Source organism: Caloenas nicobarica, chromosome 22 (assembly GCF_036013445.1).
Source record: "Caloenas nicobarica isolate bCalNic1 chromosome 22, bCalNic1.hap1, whole genome shotgun sequence".
NCBI lineage: Eukaryota > Metazoa > Chordata > Aves > Columbiformes > Columbidae > Caloenas > Caloenas nicobarica.
This window is the reverse complement of record NC_088266.1, coordinates 2,069,827-2,085,433: the sequence shown is the minus strand read 5'-3', so window position 1 is coordinate 2,085,433 and position 15,607 is coordinate 2,069,827. Positions and strand designations below refer to the sequence as shown.

Genomic DNA, 15,607 nt, shown 5'->3' with positions numbered 1-15,607 from the left:
AAAAAAATTCGCAACGAGCGGAGCGAGTGCAATTTTCCTCCGGCCCAAATCTTCATTCTTTGCAATAGGTGCATTTTCCTTTCCAAAAAAAAAAATTTGAAAAAAATTTAGAAAAATTTTTAAAAATCCCTTTGCATCTTTGTCGCTGCAGAAGGGGAATCCCTTATATATATATATATATATATATAATTATTTTTTTTGTCTCGCCCTCCCCAAGTCTTCCAGCCCTAAAGATGGAGCTGTGTGTACCCAGCTGGACTTTGCAGCCTCTTCCTCTCCAAAGCAAGATTTTTTTTTTTTTTTTTCCCCTTTTCCTGCCCATACATGTGTTTCTGTTTTGTATTGTAGCATTTGTTCAGGCGGCTCATATTTACATTTTAAGTGCATCTGGTGGGTGGGCGCTAAGGGAGGAAAAGGGAAAAAAAAAAAAAAAAAAAAAATTACCTCCTTTTTTTTTTTTTTTTCCTGCAACAGGAAACACCACCAAAAATATTGCAAAGGCCCCGAGTTGTTGCTTTCTTTATGCTGCACCCTGCGCCCTAAAATCAGGTTTGCAACTGGGGGGGGGGGGAAGGGGGTTTTGGGGGGGGGGAGAAGGGGGGGGAGGGGGGGGCTTAAAAAGCGAAAAAAAAGGGGGGGGAAAAAAAAAAAAAAAGGCAGGCGGATCCACGTGGTTTAATGGGGCCAGACAGAGATCCCATTGTTCACCGGCAATAATAAAGGGGAAATTAAAAATAAAATAAAAGAAAATAATGGGGGGGGGGGAAAGGAAGGAGAGGGATGGAGCTGGGGGGGCGGCCCCAGCCGAGCAGGGGGATGGGGGTTATTTTGCAAACACCCCCCCCCCTTCCCCAAATAGCATCCCCCCCCCCGGTTAAAAAAAAGCGCGTCCCCCTCCCCAACCAAATAGCAAATAAAGACGGGCGGAGCGCAGGAGGGGCCCCCAGAGCAGGTGTGGAGGTTTGGGGGTGACGGGGAGGGGGGGTCCGTGTGTGTGTCCCCCCCCGGGTACAGCTCCCCCCACTTGCCGGGCGGGGGGGCGGCTTTTTTGTCTCCGGGCCGTTTTCTTGCCACTTGGTGAATTCCCCTTCCGCACCCCCCCCCTTTGCACCCCCCTTTCGTGCCCCCCCCTTTGCACATTGCCTTTTACAACCCCCCTTTTTTAATCCCCCCGCCCCCCCGTAAACTTTTCCAAGTGCACTTGGGGGAGCCGGGGGGTGGTCGCCCCTTTACAAACCCCTTTTGCACCCCCCGTTTGCAAATCGCCCCTTTACACCCCACCCCCCTCCCCCAGTGCAACCCCCCCCACTTTTCAGCTCCTCCTGCAAATCGCCCCTTTGCAAATCTCTTGGAGCTCCCCCCTTTTACAGCCCCCCCAAATGCAACCCCCCTCTCCAAATTTGCAGATCGCCCCCTTTGCAACCCCCCCTTTCTAAATTTGCAAAATCTTCCCCTTTGCAATCCCCCCCCTTCCCAACCCTCCCTTGCAACCCTCCCTTTGCAAATCGCCCCCTTGCAACCCCCCCAAGTGCAACCCCCCCTTTCCAAATTTGCAAATCGCCCCCTTTGCACCCCCCGTTTCCAGTCCCCCTTTTCCAACCTCCCCTTTGCAAGTCGCCCGTTTGCAGCCTCCCCCTTCCAACTTTGCAAATCGCCCCCTTTGCAACCCCCCCTTTGCAAATCGCCCCTTTGTAACCCCCTTTTGCAACCCCCCCCTTTCCAAATTTGCACATCGCCCCTTTGCAACTCCCCCAAGTGCAACCTCCTCTCTAGTCCCCCTTTTGCAGCTCCCGCCTTTGCAACCCCCCCAATGCAACCCCCTCTTTCCAAATTTGCAAATCGCCCCCTTTGCACCCCTCGTGTCCCGTCCCCCTTTTCCAACCCCCCCTTTGCAAGTCGCCCCTTTGAAGCCCCCCCACCTTGGAACCCCCCCTAGTGCAACCCCTCCTTTCCAACTTTGCAAATCGCCCCCTTTGCAAATCGCCCCTTTGTAACCCCCTTTTGCAACCCCCCCAAGTGCAACCCCCCCCTTTCCAACTTTGCAAATCGCCCCCTTTGCAAATCGCCCCTCTGTAACCCCCTTTTGCAACCCCCCCAAGTGCAACCCCCCCCTTTCCAACTTTGCAAATCGCCCCTTTGTAACCCCCTTTTGCAACCCCCAAAATGCAACCCCCCCTTTCCAACTTTGCACATCGCCCCTTTGTAACCCCCTTTTGCAACCCCCCCAAGTGCAACCCCCCCCTTTCCAACTTTGCAAATCGCCCCTTTGTGACCCCCTTTTGCACCCCCCCCAAATTGCAACCCCCCCCTTTCCAACTTTGCAAATCGCCCCCTTTGCAGATCGCCCCTTTGTAACCCCCTTTTGCAACCCCCCCCAAGTGCAACCCTCCCCTTTCCAAATTTGCAAATCGCCCCTTCCCCTCCCCCGCCTTGCACCCCGTTTTCCTCCCCCTTAAACTTTCCCCAAGTGCACTCGGCAGGGGGGTCACCCCCCCCCAAGGCCTTTTGTGTCCCCCGGGGCGGAGGAGGAGGCGGCGGCGGCGGCGCGGGGGGGGGCCGGCGGGTGACGGCGGTTCCGTGTGCCCAGGCGCCGCCATGCCCCGGAGGAAAGCGGCGGGGCCGCCCTGGGAGACGGGCCCGGGCAACGGGGCGGCGGCGGCGGCGGGGAGGAGGCGGCCCGGCCCGGCGGGAGGAGGAGGCGGGAGGCGGCGGCCGCGCTCGGAGCGCAGCGGCGGCAGCAGCGGAGGGAGCAGCGAGGATGAGGCGCCCCGGGAGCGGCGGCCGCGGGACGGCAGCCCCGGAGGAGGAGGAGGAGGAGGAGGAGGAGGAAGGCGGCCCGGTAGGCCCGGAGGGGCCGGTGCTGGCGGAGGAGGAGGAGGAGGAGGAGGCGGCGCGGCGAGGGGACAGAGCGTGGTGATCTGCGAGCCCGAGCACAGCAAGGAGCGCATCGTGAGAGGGGGCGGCGGGAGGGCGGCGCCCCGTTACACCCCTAATGTAGCCCCCATTGCACCCCGTAATGCAGCCCCTCGCACCCCCCATTGCACCCCCTAATGCGTCCCCCTTGCACCCTCTAATGCACCCCCTTGTATCCCCTCGCGCCCCGCTTTGCACCCCCTAATGCGTCCCCCTTGCACCCTCTAATGCACCCCCTTGTATCCCCTCGCGCCCCGCTTTGCACCCCCTAATGCGTCCCCCTTGCACCCTCTAATGCACCCGCTTTGCACCCCATAATGCACCCCCTTGTATCCCCGCTGCACCCCCCATTGCACCCTGTAATGCAGCCCCTTTGCACCCCCTAATGCGTCCCCCTTGCACCCTCTAATGCACCCACTTTGCACCCCATAGTGCACCCCCTTGTATCCCCTCGTGCCCCCCTTTGCACCCCCTAATGTGTCCCCCTTGCACCCTCTAATGCACCCACTTTGCACCCCATAGTGCACCCCCTTGTATCCCCTCGCGCCCCCCTCTGCACCCCCTAATGCACCCACTTTGCACCCCATAATGCACCCCCTTGTATCCCCTCTGCACCCCCCATTGCACCCCCTAATGCATCCCCCTTGCACCCTCTAATGCACCCACTTTGCACCCCATAATGCACCCCCTTGTATCCCCTCTGCACCCCCCATTGCACCCCTCGAACCCACCTTTGCACCCCCTAATGCATCCCCCTCGCACCCTCTAATGCACCCACTTTGCACCCCATAGTGCACCCCCTTGTATCCCCTCTGCACCCCCAATTGCACCCCATAATGCAGCCCCTCGCACCCCCTAATGCACCCCTTGTATCCCCTCTGCACCCTGTAATGCACCCCATTGCACCCTCTAATGCACTGTCTCCTGCACCCCCATTGCACGCTGTAATGCACCCCCTTGCACCCCCTAATCCACCCCCATCGCACCCCCCTTGTATCCCCTCTGCACCCTCCTATTGCACCCCATAATGCACCCCCCTTACACCCCCATTATACCCCCTAATGCACACCCCTTGCACCCCCTAATGCATCCCACATACACCCCCAATGCACCCCCTGTATCCCCTCTGCACCCCCTATTACACCCCTAATGCACCCCCTAATGCAGCCCATTGTACCCCCTAATGCACCATCTCCTGTACCCCCATTGCACACTGTAATGCACCCCTCTTTTATCCCCTAATGCGCCCCTTTTTAACACCCTTAATGCACCCCTTATTGCACCCCTAATCCACCCCCTCCTGCACCCCCATTGCGCCCCCCTTGTATCCCCTCTGCATCCTCCTATTGCACCCACCCATTACACCCTGTAATGCACCCCCCCTTGCACCCCAATGCACCACTTGTGCACCCCCCAATGCATCCCACATACACCCCCTAATGTACTCCCATTGCACCCCCAATACACCCCCCTTGTGTTACCTCTGTACCCCCATTGCACCCCATAATGCACCCCTAATGTATCCCCCATTGCACCCTGTAATGCAGCCCCTTGCACCCCCCTTTGCACCCCCTAATGCATGTCCCTGATGTCCCCCCCATCCCCAATGTCCTCCATGTGTCCCCGATGTCCCTCACATCACCCGTGTCCCCCAAATCCCCCATGTCTCCTGTATCACCCATGTCCTTCATGTCCCCTGTGTCACCCATGTCCCTCAAATCCCCTATGTCCCCTGTGTCCCCCATAACCTTCATGTCCCCTTTGTCCTTCAAATCCTCTATGTCCTCTGTCCCACATGTCCCTCATGTCCCCCGTGTCCACCATGACCTTCATGTCCCCTTTGTTCTTCAAATCCCCCATGTCCCTCATGTCCCCCATAACCTTCATGTCCCCAATGTCATGTCCCCCATGTCCCCTTTGTCCTTCAAATCCCCCATGTCCCCTGTCACCCATGTCCCTCATGTCCCCCATAACCTTCATGTCCCCAATGTTGTGTCCCCCATGTCCCCTGTCACCCATGTCCCTCATGTCCCCCATGTCCGCCATAACCTTCATGTCCCCAATGTCATGTCCCCCATGTCCCCTGTCACCCATGTCCCTCATGTCCCCCATGTCCCCCATAACCTTCGTGTCCCCAGTGTTATGTCCCTCATGTCCCCCGTGTCCGCCATGATGTTCATGTCCCCAATGTCATGTCCCCTGTCCCCCATGTCCCTCATGTCCCCCGTGTCCACCATGACCTTCATGTCCCCTTTGTTCTTCAAATCCGTCATGTCCCCAGTGTCACCCATGTCCCTCATCCCCCACATCCCCAGTATCCCCCGTGCACCCCAGCTCCCCAATGTCCCCAATGTTCCCCATGTCCCCGATGTCCCCGATGTCCCCAATGTCCCCTGTCCCTCACGGTCTCGGGCTCCTTGCAGAAGCTGGAAGGCGCCAAGTGCCGGGGGCAGCTCCTCATTTTCGGGGCCACCAACTGGGACTTGATCGGCCGCAAAGAAGTGCCTAAGCAGCAAGGTGAGGTGACACAAACATATTGTAATTATTTTTTTTCATCTTATTTTTTATGCATTTATACTCATTTTTTATTTAATTACTGTTTTTGAGGAGTTTTTAAACCACTTGCGTGGGATGCGCTGGGTCTGCTGCAACGCAAACTAGAGGCGCTGCTTATTTTTGATGCCTTTATATTAATTTTTCCTGCTTACCTTTACTGCATTTATATTATTTTTCTTATTAGCTAACCCTATTATTCTTACTAATTAAGCTTTTTACAGTTGCATAGCATAATCCAGGCCAGAACTTGGGACGCGCTGGGTCTCCTGCAAAGCAAATTAAAGGCATTGCTTATTTTTTTATGCCTTTATATTTAATTAATTTTTTCTGCTTTTCATGCCGCATTTGTATCTAATTATTATTTTTATTAATTAATAGTTTCGAAGGGGTTTTTTTACTGTTACATATTGTAATCTGGGCCAGAACTTGGGGTGCGCCGAATCTCCTGCAAAGCAAAATAAACGCGCTGCTTATTTTTTAATGCATTTCTATTTCATTCCTTTTTCTGCTCACTTTTTATGCATTTGTATTTAATTATTTTTTTAAATTCATTAATTTTGGGAGGAGTTACAGTTGCATCTCATAACCTGGACCAGAACTAGGGGTGCGCTGGATCTCCTGCAAAGCAAAATAAATGCGCTGCGTACTCTTTATGCCTTTATATTCAATTCAATAATTTTTTTTTCTGCTTTTTTGCATTTATATTTAATTAAGTTTTCTGGTTCATTTTTATGCATCTATATTAAATTTAATTAATTGATTTTGGGAGAAGTTCTCGTCGCATCTCATAATCTGGACCAGAACTTAGAGCGCGCTGCATCTCCTGCAGAACGAAACAAATGCGCTACTTTTTATGCCTTTATGTTACGTTAACTTTTTTCCTGCTTTTTTATTTTGCATTTATATTTCATTCCTTTTTCTGGTTTTTATGCATTTATATTCCATTACCTTTCCTGCCCTTTTTTTTGCATTTATATTTCATTACATTTCCTACCTTTTTATTGCATTTATCTTTCTTCCTCCCCCCCCTTTTTTTTTTTGTATTTACCTTGATTTTTTTTTTTTAACTTAATTTTTATTTTTCCTTTTTTATTTTTTGTACATCCAGTTGCGTATCGGAATCTGGGCCAGAACTAGGGGTGCGCTGGGTCTCTTGCAAAGCAAAACAAATGCGCTGCGTACTTTTTATGCCTTTATATTCAAATAATTATTTCCTGTTTTGTTTTTTTTATTATTTATATTTCATTCCTTTTTCTGGTTATTTTTTATGCGTGTATACTCCCATTACCTTTCCTGCCTTTTTTTTTTTTTTTGCATTTATATTTCATTACCTTTTCTGCCTTTTTATTGCATTTATCTCTCACTATTTCCCCCGCTTTTTTTTTTGCATTTACACTGAATTTTTTTTTTAATTAATTTTTATTTTTCCTTTCTTTTTTCCCCATCCAGTTGCATATCGGAATCTGGGCCAGAACTAGGGGTGCGCTGGGTCTCTTGCAAAGCAAAACAAATGCGCTGCGTACTTTTTACGCCTTTATATTCAAATAATTATTTCCCGTTTTTTTTTTTTTTTTAATTATTATTTATATTTCATTCCTTTTTCTGGTTATTTTTTATGCATTTATACTCCATTACCTTTCCTGCCTCTTTTTTTTTTGCGTTTATATTTCATTACCTTTTCTGCCTTTTTATTGCATTTATCTCTCACTTTTTCCCCCGCTTTTTTTTTTGCATTTACACTGAATTTTTTTTTAAATTAATTTTTATTTTTCCTTTCTTTTTCCCCATCCAGTTGCATATCGGAATCTGGGCCAGAACCTGTGGGGGCCGCACAGGTACGGCTGCCTGTCGGGGGTCCAGGTGCGCAGCGTCGTGTCGGGCCCCTGCGCCGCTCACAGCCTCCTCATCACCGCCGAGGGCAAACTCTGGAGCTGGGGTGAGCCGCCCCCACGATAAAACCACCCCAAAAAAACGCAGCACGGCGTGAGGCCGGGAAGCTTTTCCTGAAAAAAAAAAAAAAAAAGCTAAACTGAGGAAGGGTGGTCTGAAGGGTGAGGTGGTGAGGTGGACTGGGGACTGGGTGGAGGAAAGAAGCCAGAGGGTTGTGGTCAATGGGGCAGAGTCCAGTCGGAGCCCTGTATCTACTGGTCGGTACCGGGACCATTACTATTCAATATACTCATCAACAACTTGGATGAGGGAATAGAGTGACTGTCAGCCAGTTTGCTGGTGGCACCAAACCGGGAGGAGTGGCTGACACTGGGAGGCTGTGCTGCCATCCGGAGACCTGGGCAGGCTGGACAGCTGGGCAGGGAGAAATTTAATGCAATATAACAAGGGCAAGTGTAGAGTCTTGCATCAATGCCAAAAAAAATCAAAATTGGTTCCCCTGGGGTCACCGTTTGGAGCCCTGAGGTGATTCTGAGGCCGCCATTTGGAGCCCTGAGGTGATTCTGGTGCCGCCATTTTGAGCCCTGAGGTGATTCTGGTGCCGCCATTTTGAGCCCTGAGGTGATTCTGGTGCCGCCATTTGGAGGCAGCTCGGGGGTCACTCCCTTGTTCTCCTGCCCCTCTGCTCTGCCCTGGGGAGACCTCGTCTGGAATATCGTGTCCAGTTCTGGGCCCCTCAGGTCAAGGACAGGGAACTGTTGAGGGAGTCCAGCGCAGCCACGAAGATGCTGCAGGGAGTGGAGCATCTCCCGTGTGAGGAAAGGCTGAGGAGCTGGGGCTCTGGAGCTGGAGAAGAGGAGACTGAGGGCTGACTCGTTCATGGGGATCAATATGGAAAGGGGGAGTGTCAGGAGGATGGAGCCAGGCTCCTCTGGGTGGCAACCATGATAGGACAAGGGGCAATGGGTGCAAACTGGAACACAGGAGGTTCCGCTTAAATATGAGAAGAAGCTTCTTCCCGGTGAGGGTGCCAGAGCCTGGCCCAGGCTGCCCAGGGAGGTTGTGGAGTCTCCTTCTCTGCAGACATTCCAACCCGCCTGGACACCTTCTGTGTAACCTCATCTGGGTGTTCCTGCTCCGGCGGGGGATTGGGCTGGATGAGCTTCCGAGGTCCCTTCCGACCCCTGACATCCTGTCATTCTGTGAAAACTCTTGATTTTTTGGCCAGGTCGCAATGAGAAAGGGCAGCTGGGCCAGGGGGACACGAAGCGGGTGGAAGCGCCGAAGCTCATCGAGGTGCTGGGGGGCGAAGCCATCGTGCTGGCGGCTTGTGGCCGCAACCACACGCTGGCGCTTACAGGTGATAAAAAAAACCCTCATATTTTAAGCAAATTGCCTAAAATCAGCCCGTTTAACCCCAAAACGCCACTGCTTTTTTTTATTATTATTTATTTTTTGCAGAGAGTGGTTCGGTGTTTGCCTTCGGGGAGAACAAAATGGGGCAGCTGGGGCTGGGGAACCAGACAGACGCCGTGCCCAGCCCCACGCAGGTAGCGCCATCCTTTGCCCTGCTTCCCTTTATTATTTTGGGCGAAAAAACCACAGATTTGGGGTTTTCACTTTGAAAAAAATCCCTTAGCAGAGCCCAAACCCCTCGAGGATGCCGGAGCATCCCTCTTAGGGATGTTGTTTCCATGCAAAGACGAATTTAAAATAAAACCCCAGATTTGAAGATTTCGGGGTTCTCCTTGGAAGTTTAAGTTTTGACCAGTTTTCTGTTGTTTGGTTGTTGTTGGTTTTTTTTAATCCCTTTTTCTGCTTTTTTTCGCCCCGCAGATCATGTACAACGGGCAGCCAATCACTAAACTGGCGTGCGGGGCGGAATTCAGCATGATCATGGATTGCAAAGGAAACCTCTACTCCTTCGGGTGCCCCGAGTACGGGCAGCTGGGTACGGTGCCGTTTTGGGGTGATTCGCCGCAATTTTGAGCTCTCACAGGGTTGGGGGAAAAGTTTCCCTGCTTCAGTTTCCCCATCTGGGCAAGCACCGCATCCCTCCCCTTTACCTCCAGCAAAAATAGCGGGGGTGCGAGCTGTAAATAAAAAGGGGTTTGCAAGCGGAGAGGGGATTTTTGGCTTGGAAATAACAGGGTGCTGGGGGGGGACACACACCCCATTTTCGTCCTGCAGGCCATAATTCCGATGGGAAATTCATCGCCCGGGCGCAGCGGATCGAGTACGACTGCGAGCTGGTGCCGCGGCGCGTGGCCATCTTCATCGAGAAGACCAAAGATGGGCAGATCCTGCCCGTCCCCAACGTGGTGGTGCGGGACGTGGCGTGCGGGGCCAACCACACGGTACGGGGGAGCGCGTGCATTTCACCCTAAATATTCGCATTAATGGGTAAAGATTGCGGCGTGCATTTAAGGGTGTTTGCAGGAGCATTTAAGGATAAAGATTTGCAGGGTGCACGTAAGGATAGGATGTGTGCAGCGGGCATTTAGGGATTGAAATTTGCAGCGTGCATCTGACAAGAAATATTTGCAGCCTGCGTTTAAGGGTAAAGTTTTGCAGCATGCATATAAGGATAGATATTTGCAGCGTGCATATAAGGATAAATACATGCAGCGTGTATTTAAAGCTCAAGATTTGCAGTGTGCATAGAAGGATTAAATACATGCAGGAATCATTTACGGATAGAGATTTGCAGCTTGCGTTTAAGAACTGAAATTTGCAGCATGTGTATAAAGATAAATGTTTACAGGGTGCATTTAAAGGTAAAGTCTTGCAAAATGCATATAAGGATAAATACTTGCGTGCATTTACGAATAGAGATATGTAGCATACATATAATGATCAATATTTGCAGTGTACATTTAAGGGTAAAGTTTTGCAGCGTGCATACAAGGATAAGTACTTGCTGCATGCATTTAAGGATTGAAATTTGCAGAGTGTGTTTAAGGATCGAAATTTGCAGCATGCGTATAAGGACAGATTTGCAGCACGCATATAAGCATAAATACTTGCTACATGTATTTAAGGATCAAGATTTGCAGCATGCGTATCAGGTTAAATACTTGCAGCGTGTGTTTAAGGATAAATACGTGCAGGCTGTGTTTAAGGCTAGAGATTTGCAGCGTGCATTTAAAGATAAATTCTTGCAGAATGTACCTAAGGATAGAGATTTGCAGGATGCACCCAAGGATAAATATTTGCAGGACACGTTTAAGGATAAATGCTTGCAGGGTGCATTTAAAGATAAATACTTGCAGGGTGCATTTAAGGATAAAGATTTGCAGGATGCATTTAAGAATAAAGACTTGCAAGATGCATTTAAGAATAAATATTTGCAGGGTGCATTTAAGGATAAAGATTTGCAGCGCACAGTTAACATTTGCAACACTTACCGCAATCAGTGCAATTTGTTGCGTCTGCTGCGGCTCTCCCTGCACCAAGCTGTTCAGGTCTCAGCTGCTGATGGCCAGGGGGGGCCGTTTTTCCATCCCCAGCTGGTTCTGGACTCGCAGAAACGCGTTTTCTCCTGGGGCTTTGGGGGCTACGGGCGGCTGGGCCACGCCGAGCAGAAGGACGAGATGGTGCCACGGCTGGTGAAGCTCTTCGACTTCCCGGGGCGTGGGGCGACGCAGATCTATGCCGGCTACACCTGCTCCTTCGCCGTCAGCGAGACAGGTTGGGATTTGGGCGATTTTTAAAGCAAATCCATCGTGAATTCGGGAGGTTTTGGGGGTGTCACAGCTTGAGCGGCGATGTCGGGCTTTGCAGGCGGGTTGTTTTTTTGGGGCGCCACCAACACCTCCCGGGAGTCCACCATGTACCCCAAAGCTGTGCAGGACCTCTGCGGCTGGAAAATCCGCAGCCTGGCCTGTGGGTAAGTCCTAGATCCCCCTTAAAAAAAAAAAACAGTTTCTTAGATTTTTGGGGTGCAGGTGGTTTGGGGGAGGGCACAGGGTCACCCTGCCTTGCACCCCGCTGCAGGAAGAGCAGCATCATCGTGGCGGCAGATGAGAGCACCATCAGCTGGGGTCCATCTCCCACCTTTGGGGAACTGGTAAGAAACATTTACCAGGGACCCCTCAACACCCCAGAACCACCCCCCAGCTGCTAGTGGGAGGCACTGGCTGCTTCCCACCCCCCCACACACTGATTTTTGCCTCCCTGGGGTGCACTCGGCAGGGTTACGGGGACCACAAGCCCAAATCCTCGACAGCAGCACAAGAGGTGAAGACCCTGGACGGGATCTACACAGAGCAGGTGAGGGGGCGACCCGCCAGAGGACGCTGGAGGGAGGGTGCGTGGGCCCCCCCTTAAATAAATGCGGTAGCTGAGGCCATACACAGCTCATCATGCCCATGGGGTGCTGGAGGGAAGGAGTACGGGCCCCCCTTTAAATAAATACAGTAGCTGAGAGCGTACACAACTCGTTACACCCACGGGGTGCTCAAGAGAAGGTATGTGGGCCCCCCCCCTTAAATAAATATGGTGGCTGAGACCATGCACAACTCATTACACCCATGGGGTGCTGGAGGGAAGGAATACAGGCCCCCCCTTAAATAAATGCGGTGGCTGAGGCTGTACACAATTCATCACACCCATGGGTGCTCAAGGGACGGCGCATGGCCCCCGCCTTAATTATATACAGTAGCCGAGACCGTGCATAATTCGTCACACGCATGGAGTGCTCAAGAGAGGGCGCGTGGGCTCCCCTTAAATAAATAAATACGGTAGCTGAGACCGTAGGCAACTCATCGCACCCATGGATGCTCCAAGTGGCCAAAAGCAGGTGGGAAAAGCCCAAGTGGGGATGAGGTGCAGGGTCCCCGTGCCTCAGTTTCCCCCATGCCTCAGTTCCCCTGTGCTTCAGTTTCCTGTGTTCCTCCATTCCCCTGTGCCTCCATTCCCCCATGCCTCAGTTGCCCTGTACCTCAGTTGTCCCTGTGCCTCAGTTTCCCCTGTCCCTCTGTTCCTGTGCCTCAGTTTCCGCAGTCCCTCCATTCACCCATGCCTCAGTTTCCCTGTCCCTCCATTCTCCTGTACCTCAGTTTCCCCTCTCCCTGTGTTCCCCTGTGCCTCCATTCCCCCATGCTTCGGTTTCCCCTGTTCCTCCATTCCCCCGTGCCTCAGTTCCCCTATCCCTCCGTTCCCCCGTGCCTCAGTTTCCCCCGTGCCCCAGTTTCCCCAGTCCCTCAGCTCCCCCATGCCTCAGTTTCCCCCGTGCCTCCGTTCCCCAGTCCCTCAGCTCCCCCATGCCTCAGCTCCCCCGTGCCTCCGTTCCCCAGTCCCTCAGCTCCCCCATGCCTCAGTTTCCCCCGTGCCTCCGTTCCCCAGTCCCTCAGCTCCCCCATGCCTCAGCTCCCCCGTGCCTCCATTCCCCAGTCCCTCAGCTCCTCCGTGCCTCCGTTTCCCTGTCCCTCCGCTCCCCCGTGCCTCAGTTTCCCCCGTGCCCCCCAGGTGGCCATGGGCTATGCCCACTCGCTGGTGATCGCCCGGGACGAGAGCGATGCCGAGAAGGAGAAGCTGCGCAAGCTGCCCGAGTACAACCCCCGCACCCTCTGAGGGGCGTCTCCCCCGGCCCCCAAACCCGCTTTTCCAGCCGCGGTTAAACCCCTGTTCTCCTAAAGCCTCCGCGGGGGGGGTATTTCCCACCCCCACCCCACCCCCCGGCGCTTTTTGAGTCCCTGAAGGTAACAGGATTTTTTTTTTTTTTTTTTTTTGGGGGGTGGTGGTGGTGTATTTTTTTAACTATTTTTATATTATTTTTATTTCTTTCCCGCATCACTTTTTTTATTATTCCCCTTTTTTCCCAGCCACAAATACCCCCCCGCCAGCCATCGGGGCAAAATTGGGGACTTGAAAAGCTACAAAACGCCTCTTTTTTCCCCCCCAATATTCCAATTTTTTCGCATTTTTCCGAAATACCCTCCTCTTTGAGCTCTCTTAATTTTGGGGATTCCCCCTCTCCCCCCCAATCCCTTTTTCCAGAGGGATTCAGGATTAAAACGTTTTTCCTCACGCCCCCCCTCAAGGGGATGCAGCATTTTTGGGGTTCCCCTCCCCGCTGTCGCAGCCCTCGCCCACCCCAGGGAGATCTCAGGTATGAAGAGGGGAACCCTAAAGCTTTTTATTAAAATTATTTTGCCTTTTTTTTTTTAATTATTATTAATTATTTCCGCCTGGGATTCCTTCCTACGACGCTGTGCACTGTGCTGGAGAAACGAGGTGCCTTTTCGAGCGGAGCCCGGCTCTGCCTCCACGCAACCCAAGGGTGATTTTCTTTTCCATTTTTCTTTTATTTTGAAATTTTAAGTTTTCGTTTCAATTAAATTTCTTTTTTTAAGCCCTTTCCGCCCTCCCCGGCGGGTCGCGCTGGGTGCTCGGGGGCGTTCGCGCCCGGTCGGGGAGTTTTCGCAGTAAAAAAAAAAGTTTGTTTTGGGGTATTTTTTTTCTCACTTGTTTTGGGGCCGGGGGGTTATTTTAGGATATTTTTGGGGGTGTGTTAGAGATCAAATATCCAGGGCAGGGAGAGCAGCTGGGTGGAAAAGTCCAAATATTCCGCTTTTTTAGCAATATTAAGTATTTTCGGGGTTGCGGCACAAGCGGATGCTGCAGCCTCAATAAAATGGGGTGGAAAAATCACCAAAACCCCATTTTTACCCCCCAAAAAAGTATCATTTTGCTTCATCCTACCTGCCAGCAAAATCTTTTTAGCCTGATTAAACTTCAGGAAGAAAAATTTAAAAAAAAATCCCGAACCACGGGGATTTGGGAACGACTCGTCCTGTAGCCAAGAGGGTCCTGGGTTTAGTGCTGTAATTGTCTTCATGGGTTTTTTTATATTTCTCGGAGTAAAATGTTTAAATAAACGATGTCATTGTGTACACCCCGCGCTCCGCTCGCTTCATCCCTCCTCCTTTGTTTAAAATCATCTAAATTTAACTGATTTCATCCCTCCCTATTATTTTTTAAATTTTTTTATTTTCTGGCTATTATTAAATTTAATTCACTTAACCAAATTTATCCCTCCCTATTAATTTTTTAATTTTATTTTTTATTTTCGAATTTTCTTTTATTTTCAACGTAAATTTAATTCATTTAACCAAATCCATCCCTCCCTATTATTCTTAATTATTTTTTAATATGACATTTAATGCATTTAACCAAATTCATCCTTCCCTATTATTTATGTTTAAAATTTTTTAAAATAATTTTTTTGAGTTTTTAAGTTCAATTAATTTAAACAAATTTATCCCTCCCTACTGTGTTTGTTTTGGTTTTTTTTTAATTTAAATTGTATTAATTTAAGCAAAGGCACATCCGGTGTCCCCAAACCCAAATCCGCAGCCATTAGAGGGCACCGTCCAGCAGCCAACAGCATCTTGCATCCCAAAATATTCCCCCCCCGAATATTTCCCCTTAATATTCCACAGCAGGGTGCAAAAACAGGGCAGTGCGTACATTTCTCTGTATTTTAATACATGCACATGGATTTTTGTGCGTGCACATGCGTGTTTTTGTGCGTGTGTGCGTTTTTGCAAAACATGCAGCGTTTCGTGCGCGCACGTGTGCATTTTTGCACGTGCAGTGTTTTGTGCATGCATGTGTGGGTTTGCGCATGCTTTTTGTGCACAAAAATGCACGTGCACGCAGGATTTTGTGCAGGCATGTGTGGTTTTGATCCTGCACCTGTATTTAGGAACACACAGACTTGTTTTTCTGCATGCATGGTGGGTTTAACATGCATGTGTATTTTTTGCATGCATTTCTGTGCACACATGCATGTGTATTTTCATGCATATGTGTAGTTTTGCACACAGGTGTGTGCATTTTTGTGCATGCACGTGACACTTTTTCTACATGCGTTTTTATGCACACACACCCATTTTGCACATGGATATCTGCACACACACACCCCCCCTTTGTGTGCACGTGCTTTTGGGCATGCACGTGTATTTTTGCACCCACATTTTTGCACCTGCATCACTACAGCAAGACGGGGAACTCTATAACCCCCCGCTTAGCACCTTTTTCCACCCTCTTTACCCATTTTAATTCTAATTTCAGAGCAATACCCATGTACCACAGCACCACAAAGTATCACCCAGCGTGAAAAAAAAACATTTTTCCGTTCAAAATTTTTCAGACGTCGCAGGGAGGCCGGGAGGAAGCTGCAGCCCTGGTTTTTATTTTAAACGTGGCGGCCGCCGCCAAAGGCACTTGCAGAGATGGGGAG

General features: G+C 50.8%; 1 protein-coding gene across 1 annotated transcript; it reads left to right on the top strand.

Moving 5' to 3' along the window:
• Positions 1 to 474: 474 nt before the first annotated feature.
• Positions 475 to 14,257, top strand: RCC2 (regulator of chromosome condensation 2). Its single transcript, XM_065650219.1, has 13 exons — positions 475 to 549; positions 2,588 to 2,949; positions 5,337 to 5,430; positions 7,262 to 7,405; positions 8,588 to 8,719; positions 8,821 to 8,909; positions 9,196 to 9,310; positions 9,550 to 9,716; positions 10,869 to 11,049; positions 11,143 to 11,248; positions 11,356 to 11,428; positions 11,554 to 11,631; positions 12,829 to 14,257. Exons 2-13 carry the CDS (start codon positions 2,596 to 2,598, stop codon positions 12,931 to 12,933), a joined length of 1,638 nt encoding a protein of 545 aa, XP_065506291.1. The 5' UTR covers positions 475 to 549; positions 2,588 to 2,595; the 3' UTR covers positions 12,934 to 14,257.
• The last annotated feature ends 1,350 nt before the right edge of the window (positions 14,258 to 15,607 follow it).

Coding starts and splice junctions, on each gene's coding strand:
- RCC2 (XM_065650219.1), top strand. CDS start 2,596: ATGCCCCGGAGGAAAGCGGCGGGGCCGCCCTGGGAGACGGGCCCGGGC. Junction 5,431..7,261: donor AGAAGTGCCTAAGCAGCAAG/GTGAGGTGACAC, acceptor TTCCCCATCCAG/TTGCATATCGGAATCTGGGC. Junction 11,632..12,828: donor ACGGGATCTACACAGAGCAG/GTGAGGGGGCGA, acceptor CGTGCCCCCCAG/GTGGCCATGGGCTATGCCCA.